General features: G+C 41.1%; 1 protein-coding gene and 1 pseudogene across 1 annotated transcript in view; one reads left to right on the forward strand and one right to left on the reverse strand.

The window, feature by feature from the left end:
• The window catches only part of Atad5 (ATPase family AAA domain containing 5), a 61868-nt gene extending 53593 nt beyond the window's left edge, over positions 1-8275 (forward strand). The window contains exons 20-23 of the mRNA XM_045159182.1: positions 2216-2394; positions 4097-4929; positions 7455-7613; positions 7989-8275. Coding sequence (XP_045015117.1) covers positions 2216-2394; positions 4097-4929; positions 7455-7613; positions 7989-8067 — 1250 coding nt within the window. The 3' untranslated portion in view covers positions 8068-8275. The remainder of the gene's footprint in view (positions 1-2215; positions 2395-4096; positions 4930-7454; positions 7614-7988) is intronic.
• Positions 5400-5572, reverse strand: LOC101607082 (annotated as a pseudogene).
• Positions 8276-12567: the final 4292 nt, after the last annotated feature.

A 12567-nucleotide genomic window follows, 5' to 3' on the forward strand; every position in this document is an offset into this window, starting at 1 on the left:
GGCTATATGGTGAGCTTGAGGCCAGCCTGGTTTACATAAGACTCACTCCTGGCCTGGAGAGATGGCTTAGAGGTTAGAGTGCTTGTCTGCAAAGCCAAAGGACTCAGGTTCGATTCCTAAGGACCCACATAAGCCAGATGCATTAGGGATCTCACTGTTAGCCCAGCCTGACCTGGAATTCACCATTTAGTCTTAAGGTGGCCTCAAACTCATAGCAATCCTCCTATCTCTGCCTCCCAAGTGCTGTGATTTTAAAGACATGCTCTACCACTCCCAGCTAAAATAAGTAAATATTGATGAATTCCAGGCTAACCCTGGGCTACTGCATAGTTTTTTGTGTTTTTTTTTTTTTTTTTTTTTTTTTTTTTTTTTAATGCCCAGTGTAAAAGAAAAAAAAAAAGAAAGAAAGAAAGGAAAGGAAAAAAAAGCAAGGCCTGGAGAGATGGTTTAGTGGTTAAGGTGCTTGCCTGCGAAGCCTAAGGACTAGGGTTTAATTCCCCAGTACCCAAGTACACAAAGTAGTGAATGTGCCTGCAGTGTATTTGCATTGGCTAGAGGCCCTGTGTTTTTATGTCTTTAGTTCAAAATTTGTACATAGGTTCTGGAGAGATGGCTTAGCAGTTAAGCGCTTGACTGTGAAGCCTATGGACCCCCGTTCAAGGCTGTATTCCCCAGGACCCACGTTAGCCAGATGCACAAGGAGGTGCACATGTCTGGAGTTCGTTTGCAGTGGTTGGAGGACCTGGTGTGCCCATTCACTCTCCCTCTCTCTATCTGCCTCTTTCTCTGTCACTCTTTGCTTACAAATAAATAAATTTATTTTTATTTTTATTTATTTATTTGAGAGTGGCAGACAGAAAGAGGCAGATAGACAATGGGTGCGCCAGGGCCTCCAGCCAAAGCAAATGACTCCAGATGAGTACACCCCCCTCCCCTGTGTATCTGGCTAATGTGGGTCCTGGGGAAACTGAGCCTCGAACCGGGGTCCTTAGGCTTCACAGGCAAGCACTTAACCGCTAAGCCATCTCTCCAGCCCAATAAAATATTTTTTTAAAGGCAAGCATGATAAATAACCTTGGCATATGGGTGTGGGATGTAGACGCAAGTAAGCTCAAGCCAGCCTTGGGTATGAGACCCTATCCCAGAAAAAAAGAAAGTAAATATTCTGGTATAAACCAAAAGATAGTAACAATAAATTAAAAAATTAGATTTTTGACTGGAGAGATGGCTCAGCAGTTAAGATGTTTGCCTGCAAAGCCTGACGACCCAGGATTAATTTCCCCAGGATTCACATAAAGCTAGATGCACAAAGTGGCACCTGCATCTGGAGTGAGTTTGCAGGGGCTGGAAGCCCTGGCCTCCCCATTCTCTCTTTCTTTCTCTCTGCTTATAAATAAAGTTTTAGAAAGTATATTGGGGCTGGAGAGATGGCTCAGTGGCTAAGGTGCCTGCCTGCAAAGCCTAACGACCTGGTTCAGTTCCCCAGTGCCCATGTAAAACCAGATGCATGAAGTGGCACATGCACCTGGGGTTTGTTTGCAGGGGCTGGAGGCCCTTGCACACCCGTTCTCATCCTCTCTGTCTCTCTCTCTGATTATAATTAAATACTTATATATTTTGATTTTGAATCATTTCATCTAGGTTAGGTATTTTTTAAATAATGATTATAGTTTGGTCTTCATGAATTAAATACATATGTGGAAAAGAACAAAATGGGGTAGAGGTCCAGAAGGTTTCCAGGGGATCTCAAGCTGTGATACAGTTCATTTAGAATATAAATAACTGGGCTGGAGGGATGGCTTAGTGGTTAAGGCGCTTACATGCAAAGCCAAAGAACCCAAGTTCAATTCTCTAGGACCCACATAAGCCAGATGCACAAGGTGGCACATGCATCTGGAGTTTGTTTGCAACGGCTGGAGGCCCTGGTGCGCCCATTCTTTCCCTCTGTCTCTCTGCCTCTTTCTCTCAAATAAATAAAATAGGGCTGGAGAGATGACTTGGCTGTTAAGGCACTTGCCTGCAAAGCCAAAGGATCTCAGTTCGATACCCCAGGACCCACATAAGCCAGATGTGCAAGGGGGTGCATGCATCTAGAGTTTGTTTGCAGTGGCTGGAGGCCCTTACATGCTCATTCTCTCTTACTCTCTTTCAAATAAATAAAAATTAAATAAATAAAATATATATAACTAAGATTTTTCTTTCATTAATATTGCAGGAGAAAATAGCAGAAATATACTCACTTGCTCTGAAGATGGATCACATTCCAAAAGTAAAGCTAAAAATGCTAAAAAGAAGTGTATAGAACTTCCCAAATGTGACACTGGCTGTGTTGAAACTTTGTTTGGCCTCAAGAACATTTTTCCCAAATCTGAAGACTTATTTTCATTTTTAAAGGTAGTTTCAATATCTATCTGGAATGTTTAACCTATGTTCCTTTTTACCTTCTCTTGTGTTTTAAGTCTTAAGTTTACTTAGAATTTTTATAGGCTTTAATATTCTGATTTTAACACATCCTGCTGCTTTGACAGATGGTGCATAGGTATCACTATAAATGTATACTATAGGCTCTAGATTATATTTAGGAAAAAATTTTAATATTTTATTTATTTAGAATTTTTGTTTGTTGTGTTTTGTTTTGTTTTCTGAGGTATGGTTTCACTCTAGCCCAGGCTGACCTGGAATTCACTATGTAGTTTCAGGGTGGCCTTGAACTCATGGCAATCCTTCTACTTCTGCCTCCCAAGTGCTGGGATTAAAGGTGTGTTCCCCTCTCCCCCCCCCCCAGCTCCATGCCTAGCTTATTTAGAATTTTTTCTTTTTATTTTGTGTACACGTGTGTGTGCGTGTCTGCATGCCAGGGTCTCTTGTCTGTACAAATGGAGATCAAACACACACACACCACTTTGTATCTGGCTTTATGTGAGTGCTGGAGAATTGAACTCTGGCCCAGCTAACTTTGTAAGCAAGTACCTGTAACTTCTGAGTCATCTCCCCAGTCCCACATTTAGAAATTTTTCAGATTAAAAAATAATTTCAAGCTGGTAGTGGTGACACACACCTTTAATCCCAGCACTTGGCAGGCAGAGGTAGGAAGATCTCTGTGAGTTCAAGGCTACCCTGAGACTACATGGTGAATTCCAGATCAGCCTGGGCTATAGTGAGACCCTACCTCAAGAAACAAAAACAAACAAACAAAAGAAGATAATTTCAGAGCTTTTCAATGAATGATCTGCTTAAATTTGTATTTATTTGCAAGCAGAGAGAGAGGGAGAAAGACAGTAAGCACACCATGGCCTCCAGCCACTGCAAACTAACTCCAGATGCATATGTCACTTTATGTATCTGGCTTTATGTGGGTACTGGGGAATTGAACCTGGGCTGTTAGGCATTGCAGGCAAGTGTCTTAACTTCTGAGCCATCTCTCCAGCCCACCCCTCTTTAAAAAATTTTTCTTAAAACTATTTGCAAAGAGAGAGATAGAGGAATGATCTTGTAATGTTGGAGTATATACTAAATGTTCATTTAGCTTTTTTTTTTTTCCATTTAGCTTTTCAGTTAGTAATTTGAATTTCATTTTTAGAGTAAAAGCAATTTTTCCCCCTCCCTCTGTTTCTTGCTTCACAATCCTGAGGATTGAACCCAAGAGCTTGCACATGCTAGGCAAATGTTCTGCCACTGAGTTGCATCCCCAGCTCTGTCAGTAAAAAATATTTTTATTTTTTATTTATATGAGAGAGGCAGAGTGAGAGAGCTTGAAAGAGAATGGGCATGCCAGGGTTTCCAGCCACTGCAAACGAACTCCAGATGCATGCGCCACCTTGTGCATCTGGCTTTCATGGGCCCTGGGGAATCAACTGAGGTCCTTTGTCTTCATAGTGCCCCAACCGCCAAGCCATCTTTCTATTTTTTTTTAAATTTTTATTAGCATTTTCCATGATCTAGCCCCTATTTTGATATATTCAATGTAGCCTAATCATAAAGGTTTGTGGCTTAATATTATAAAGTTAGAATAAGGACATCTCTACATTGATAAGGGTGGTATAATGGCCAAAATATGTACTATTATAACATTTCTGTACTCAAAATTGCTTCGTAGCACAAATTCACAACAAAGGAAGAATGGCAGAAACTCATTCAGCTTCTTATAGAATTCCACACATGGAATATAGATTTTTTATATAGTAATCTTGAGTTCATTCTACCACTACCAGTTGACATCATTCCAGAAGTAAGAAATGTTTTTGGCTCATCGGTGACTCTGGACGCCAGTGCAGCTACGGGAAGCATTAAGTCAGAAGAGAAGCCACTGAAAAAGTCACAGAAAAAGAAACAGAAAAAGATGGTGATCCTAGATGATAGTGACTTATTTGACACTGGATTGGACTTTTCAGATGACTTGATTAGCCTATCCCCTGCTTCTTCCTCAACTTTAGAAAAAAGCACAGGCAGAGACAATGAGAGCAACCCAGAGACAAAGAAAGTAAACAAATGTTCAGAGTCCAGCACTGAATCTATTCCTCCTAAAACACTAGCAGAAAAAAAGTGCTCTCTCCTTGTTTCTCATTGTCTGAATTCTCTCACCGAGTTCATGGATAACATCTCCTTCTTGGATTCCCTCGTAAGGAATCCAAGAGAGCAACATGAGTGTGGTAGAAATGACTTTCACTGGACAAGTGGGAAGGTTAAAAGTGGACTTTGTGATGAGTTTGGTGTCGAGAACAGTGATGGATGGACTTCTCAAAGCTGTGCAGAACTAAAGGCAACTGCAGAAGCTCTCAGCTTTACTAAATGCTCTTACGCTATTTCAAAAGCATTGGAAGCCTTGAATTCATGCAAAAAATTAGGAAGAGATCCAACCAACGATCTGACTTTATATGTTTCACAAAAGCGCAGCAATGTGTGCTTCAGCCAGTCAGCAGCTAACTTGGAGTAAGTATTTTTATTTATTTTTTGCATGTGCGTGTGTAATGTGTTAGGTGTGGTATATGCACAAATGTGCCCTTTTGGCACCCCATACACTCACATGTGGCCAGGATGGAACTTTGGGTTCCTGCTTCATTGTGATTTCATCTGGATTTTTTTTTTTTTTGAGCTGGAAATCTTTTAACTGTTTCCACAGGTTGGGGGGCGGGGTGGAGCTTCATTTACTTATTCTCAGGTCAACACTTCCTTGTAGGACTAAGGTTAGAGGCATGCATGACCATGTCCAGCTGTTTTTATGTGGGATGTGGAGATTTGAAATTAGGCACTCTCCTGTCCAGAAGCACACCTAACACCTGAGCCATCTCTCCAGCCATCTTTTTTTTTTTTAAGTTTTCACAATTTATGTATGTACAAAGAACTAGCATGATCTTTCACTGGATAGATGGTCTTGGAATAATCCATTCTAGGAAGGTCGCTTAGTCCAACTTTATAAAGCCGACGTCCTTTGCGTACTTGCGGAAACACACGACCAGCACATGTTCAGCCAGTCCTTCCAGGTCAGACCGTGGTGGTTCAAGCAGACATGACAAGAGTGGGAACCCTGGCCGAATTTTTGTGGATGACTCCAGTAGAGCTGCTGGTGACCCATCTTGCCTTCAGAAGTCCAGCCATCTTTTTTTTTTTTTTTAAGTATTTATTTATTTGCAAGCAGAGAAAGAGAGAAGAGAGACAGAGAGAATTGGCACTCCAGGGCCTCCAACCATTGCAAAGGAACTCCAGATGCATGTGTCACTCTGTGCACCTGGCTTTATGTGTAGCCCAGGCTGACTTGGAAGTCATTATGTAGTCTCAGGCTGGCTTCAAACTCACAACAATCCTCCTACCTTGGCCTCCTTAATGCTGGGATTAAAGGCATGCACTACCACACCTAGCCCAATATTCCTTTTCTAAAAATATTTTTATTTATTTATTTATTTGAGAGACAGAAAGAGAGAGGGGGGCAGACAGAGAGTATGAACATGCCAGGGCTTCTTACCACTGTAAAATAAGTCCAGATACATGCGCCACTTTATGCATCTGGCCCTATGTGGGTACTGGGGAGTTGAAGCACTTTTAACTGCTGAGCCATCTCTCTAGCCATAATATTAATATTCCAGTGAGACTTAGAGGATCAGCCTGACTGCTGAGAAAACTAGGATGGGTGAGATTTGGGAAATCCTATAATGACCGGGAGGCCTGGATTTGCTGTCACAAGTAGCAGGTAGCTATAAAGATTTTTTTAGTATGTCTCCAGACAGGGTGGCACACCTATAACCCCAGCACTTAGGAGGTGGTGGTAAAGGGATCGAGTATTCAGGGCCAGGGCCTGGAGAGGTGGCTTAGCGGTTAAGGCGTATGCCTGCGAAGCCTAAGAACCCAGGTTCAATTCTCCAGGTCCCACATAAGCCAGATGCACATCCACCTGGAGTTTGTTTGCAGTGGCTAGAGGTCCTGCTGCACCCATTCTCACTCTCTTTCTCTTTCTCTCTCCCTCTCTCTGTCTCTAATAAATAAATAAATAAAAGTACAACCTTAAAAAAATTTAAAAAAAAGTATTCAGGGCCAGCCTTGGCTACATACAGAGGTCAAATTTGGCTTGAGGTACATGAGACCCTGTCTCAAAAAAGGAAAAAAAGTTTTTGTCAGTATGGAGCTGCATGTGGTGTTACATGGGTGTACTCTAGTGTTCAGAAGGCTGAGGCAAGAGAACTATGAGTTTGGGGCCAGGTGACTGCATAGTTCTAAGCCAGTGTGGGCTACATGTGAAACCATGTCTCAAAAATATTTCCAGGCCAGCCTGAGCTAGAATGAGACCCTGGCTCAAAAAAAAAATAAATAAATAAATAAATAAATAGAATTTTTAGTTGGGCATGGTGGCGCATGCCTTTAATCCCAGCACATTTCTCTCTCTCCCTTTCTCTGTCAAATACATTTTTTTAAAAGTGTTTAAAAAATATATAAAAAGTGGGTTGGAAAGATGGCTTAGTGGCTAAGGAGCTGGCTTGAGAAGCCTAAGGACCCATGTTCAATTCTCCAGAATCCATGTAAACATGCACATGGTAGTGCATGTGTCTGGAGTTCACTTGCAGTTGCTAGAGGCCCTGACGTCCCCTTTCTCTGCACCCCCCTTCTCTCATAAATAAATAAATTTTTAAAATAAAATACTTAAATATGCTATGCCGGGCTTGGTGGCACACACTTTTAATCCCAGCACTTGGGAGGCAGGAATTCCAGGTCAGCCTGAGCTAGAGTGAAACCCTACTTCGAAAAACAAAAAATCCTGGATGTGGTGGCACATGCCTTAATCTCAGCATTTGGGAGGCAGAGGTAGGAGGATCACTGTGAGTTTGAGGCTAGCCTGAGGCTACATAGTGAATTCCAGGTCAGCTTGGGCTAGATTGAAACTCCACCTTGAAAAACCAAACAACAACAAAAGAAAATAAAAACTTTAAAAAATATATTTAAAGTACCATGTTGTGTTTAATTTACAGCAATGCAGGGAAAAGGATAGCAGTCATTGAACGTGTGTTTTCTAGCCGATCTTTTCTGAATCTGGGTAATAAACAAGCTAGTATAATTGAATACCTGCCAACTCTTCGGAACATCTGTCGGACTGAGAAGCTAAAAGAAGAAGGCAAAAATAAAAGAAGGTAAAGACTATGAGAGTACCTTTTTTTTTTTTTTTTTTTTTTTTAAGTTGAGAGACTTTGTTAGATTAAGAGAAGGGAAGAGGGGACAATATAAAGAGCTCCTGCCCTTGAGAAGGTCCCAAAGTAACATTTTGGCTCCACCCTCCCTAGGTCTGGGCTCCCTCTGGCCCAGCATGACTTGGAACTTACTCTGTAGTCCCAGGCTGGGCTCCTGCTCACAGTGATCCTCCAAACTCTGCCTCTCGAGTACTGGGTTTAAAGGGATGTGCCACCGTACCTGGCCCAAAGTAACATTTGAGATAGCTATTTCAGGGTTAATAAATATGTTCATTACACAAAATGTTAATATTAAATTTTTCTTTATGATTTTGATAGGTTCCTACACTATTTTGAAGGAATTCATCTTGATATTCCCAAAGAGACTGTGAATACTTTGGCAGCTGAGTTCCCGTAACAATTCCCCATTGACAATATCTTGTACAGATTATGCAGTTTTAAAGATACATTTTTATTATGTTAATTTTCATGGAAGAATTTCTCTTACTGTAAATTGTAAAAGACTTTATTTTTTGTTATGGAAATATTTAAAATGAAATTTTTGACTTTTGTATATATGATGTGAGTTTTTTTATGAAATTTTTATATTATTTTTGTTTTGTTGGTATGCTTCGTGGATGTGTGAACTTTTTGTAGAATGAAGACTTCGCTAAGATGTCTCAATGCTAAGAGATTCTGTATTTTTTCCCTTTTACACTCGTCATCTGTCCTCTCCAGTGTTGGCACTCTCATGTTGTAAGTATAAACCCTTAAGTAAGTTGACACAGATAAAACACAATGCACATATGAAGTTCTTTTCTTAAATTCCTAGGAAGAAAATCATGAAAACCACTAGGGCCTCTTTATTTCTAGTATGTTCCTCAGCATGTTTTACCTTATAATCATCCAATCACCGAATGCTACCAAAGCAAATCAATGTTTTGAATCTAGTTTTCAATCTTTCTTAGCACCCTATGTAAGTGATATCTTATATATTTTGCCAACTCTGATCATTTGTACATTTTTCTTGTTTGTTTGTTTGTTCTTCCCTCCAGGTAGGGTCTTGCTGTAATCCAGGCTTACCTGGAATTCAATATGTAGTCTCAAACTGGCCTTGAACTCACAGCGGTCTTCCTATCTCAGCCTCTTGAGTGCTGGGATTAAAGGTGAATGCTGGGATTAAAGGCATGTGCCACCATACCAGCTCTTTCTTGTGCTTTGATATCACTGCTTTTTCCTTCTTGGAGGTAATAACATAGAAGCTGGACCTGGTGGTACAGGGCTGTAATCCTAGCTACAGGGAAAGCTAATGCAAGAGGATCACAAGTCCAAAGCCTGCCTGGACTACAGTAAATTCAAGGCCACCCTGGGCAATTTGGTGAGATTCTGCCTAAAAATAAAAAGCAAAAAGAAAGAAGGCTGGGGATATAGATCCGTAGTACAGCACTTGCTCAGCAGAAGTTTAATCCCCAGTAAAACAAAACACACACATAAGACATTACTGTATCTATTCTGGACAGCCTGCTGTTGGTTGAAATAACAAAGAAGGGTATGACCATATGGTTTCTATACAACAGACATTTCCGTTTCAGGGTGTTGTGCAATTTGGCCAGTGCCCCACTACCCCAGCCTTTATGCTTTTGCTTTTGAATTTTTTTGATGCCAGGAATTAAACCACTGAGCTAGAACCCAGCTGTTTTTGCTTTTGAGACAGGGTCTGGCTGTACCACCCAGGCTAGCTCAGAACTCCTGGGCTAAAGTGGTCTTCTTGTCTTAGCCTCTAAAATATTTACCAGGAAATATAGGCATATGCTACCACTGCCAGCAAGACTTTAAAAAAAGTTTTTTAAGAATACATGTTTTTACTTTATACCAAGATTTAAAATGTCACAGTTCACTTAAAGTTACTTTGCAGTCAGATAATCAGGTACTTTTTAAAATGTCCCATATTGCAAATGTTTGTAGCATATAATAACTTAATATTCAGATACATTATCTGATCAATTGTATTTTTAACTCAAAAGTTAAGGATCCTAGTTTTGTACTTTTTAAAAGTATAGACACATACCTGTTTACAAATGTCTATGAAGATTTTTTACCTTTTACTTGTTAATCTACATTTTCTTGTATTAATTAGTAAATGGATATGAATAAAAGTTAAAGCTAATGGCTTCCTTTGCTATTTAAATAGTTCAAGATATATATACTCATCTCAGTAAAGAATATATTGTGTAGATTCAGATAATGGCTATAGCTTACAGATTTCTTGCCTGTACAAGACAGAATAAGGTCTGAAGCGCTTTTTTGGGGGGGAGGGGTTCTCCCTCTAGCCCAAGCTGACCTGGAATTCACTATGTAGTCTCAGGGTGGCCTTGAACTCACAGGGATCCTGCTATCTCTGCCTCCCTAATGCCCTTATTGGGCAGGGTGGCGCACACATTTAATCTCAGCACTCAGGAGGCAGAGGTAGGAGGATCCCTGTGAGTTTGAGGCCACCCTGAGACTACATAGTGAATTCCAGGTCAGCCTGGGCTAGAGACAGATCCTACCTCAAACAAACAAAAAAGACAATTAAGGGCTGGAGAGATGGCTTAATGGTTAAGGTACATGCCTGCAAAGCCAAAGGACCCAGGTTCAGTTCCCCAGGACCCATGTAAGCTAGATGCACAAGATGGCACATGTCTCTGGAGTTCGTTTGCAGTGTTTGTATGCCCTGACACGCCCATTCTCTCTTTCTCCCTCTCTTCTCTCTCTCAAATAAATTAATTTAATTTAATTAATAATTTTTTTAAAAAAAGATTCCACCACGTACGTGGTTTTATTATTAGGAATTCTGATCATTGTCAGCACTTGATAATCCAATGTAAAATGACTCCATAGAAGTGCATTCAACTGTGCTGGAGAGGTGACTCAGCTGTTAAAGACACTTGCTTGCAAGGCCTGACAGCCCATGTTTCATTCCCCAGTACTCATGTAAAGCCAGATGCACAAAGTGACATGTGCATCTGGAATATGTTTCCAGTGGTAGGAGGCTCTGGCACATTCATTCTCTTTCTCTCAAATAAAAAATTAAAAAAAAAAAAAGAACTGCATTCAGTTAATCAAAATCAAGCACAAAGCACATGCCTTTAATCCCAGCACTCAGGAGGCTTAAGTAGGAGGATCCCTGTGAGTTCAAGACCATCCTGAGATGACATAGTGAATTCCAGGTCAGCCTGGCCTAGAGTGAGATCCTACCTTGGGGGGAAAAAAAATCAGAGCCAGCCACGGTGGCACATGCCTTTAATCCCAGCACTCAGGAGGCAGAGGTAGGAGGATCACCATGAGTTTGAGGTCACCCTAGGACTACATAGTGAATTCCACATCAGCCTGGGACACAGGAAGACATTACCTCAAAAAACACAAAAACAAACAAACAAACAAACAAATATATATATATATATATATATAGGGCGGGAGAGGTGGCTTAGTGGTTAAGGCGCTTGCCTGAAAAGCCTAAAGATCCAGGTTCAATTCCCCAGTACCCACAAGGTGGCACATGCATCTGGAGTTTACTTACGGTGGCTAAAGACCCTGGCACACCCCCATTCTTTCTCTCTATCAAATAAATAGGGCTGGAGAGATGGCTTAGCGGTTAAGCTCTGGCCTATGAAGCCTAAGGACCCCCCACGTTAGCCAGATGCACAAGGGGGCGCATGCATCTGGAGTTCGTTTGCAGTGGCTGGAGGCCCTGGTGTGCCCATTCTCTATGTTCCTCTTTGTCTGTAGCTCTCAAATAAATAAATAATAAAAATTAAAATAAATAATTTTTAAATTAGAAACTTTCCTCCTTGATAGGGCCATGTCTTGATTATGTATTGTTTTAACTTATTTGCAAACAAAGAGAGATAGAAAAACAGACAATGAGAATGGGCATGCCAGGGCCTCTAGCCATTGCAAACAAACTCCAGATACATGTGGTACCCTGTGGATCTGGCTTTACATGGGTACTGGGGATCAAACCCAGGTTGCTAGGCTTTGCAGACAAGTGCCTTAACTACTGAGGCTTTTTTTTGGGGGGGGGGTGGTTCTTGAGGTAGGGTCTCACTCTGGTCCAGGCTGACCTGGAATTCACTATGTAGGCTCAGGGTGGCCTTGAACTCACAGTGATCCTCCTACCTCTGCCTCCCGAGTGCTGGGATTAAAGGTGTGTGCCACCACACCAGACTTTTTAAATATATTTTTTATTTTTATTTATTTTATTGCAAGACAGAGAGAGAACGCCAGGGCCTCCAGCCACTGCAAATAAACTCCAGATGTGTGCACCCTTTTATGCATCTGGCTTTATGTAGGTCCTGGGGATTCGAACCTGGGTCTTTTAGCTTTGCAGACAAGCGCCTTAACCATTAAGCCACCTCTCCAGGCCTCTTTGGATTTTTTTTATGGCAACTATATGTTGCCAGACTGACCTCATACAATTCCTGCCTCTGCCTCCTAAGTGCAGAGATTATAGGCCTAGCTGGTACTTGCTTATAAAGGGAGGTATGGAGTTAGGGGAGAGGGTACAAAAGAGGGTAACATGATGGAAATGTAACCAAATTATACTATGTTCATATATTAAAAGTCCTAATAATTTTTTTTTAAAAATAAAGAGGTAACTTTTGCTGTGTTTGAAGCATCTTATTAACACTTAAAGCAAAAGAGGCATAGATATAAAAAACATATTTAAGCTGGGCATGGTAGTGTACACCTTTAATCCCAGCACTTGGGAGGCAGAGGTAGGAAGATCTCTGTGACTTCAAGACCACCCTGAGACTACATAGTAAATTGCAGGTCAGGCTGAGCTAGGGTGAAATCCTTCCTCAAAAAACAAAAACATTTTAAGGGGGCGTGGTGGTGCACACCTTTAATCTCAGCACTCGGGAGGCAGAGGTAGGAG

This window comes from Jaculus jaculus, chromosome 9 (genome assembly GCF_020740685.1).
Source record: "Jaculus jaculus isolate mJacJac1 chromosome 9, mJacJac1.mat.Y.cur, whole genome shotgun sequence".
NCBI classification, from domain to species: Eukaryota; Metazoa; Chordata; class Mammalia; order Rodentia; family Dipodidae; genus Jaculus; species Jaculus jaculus.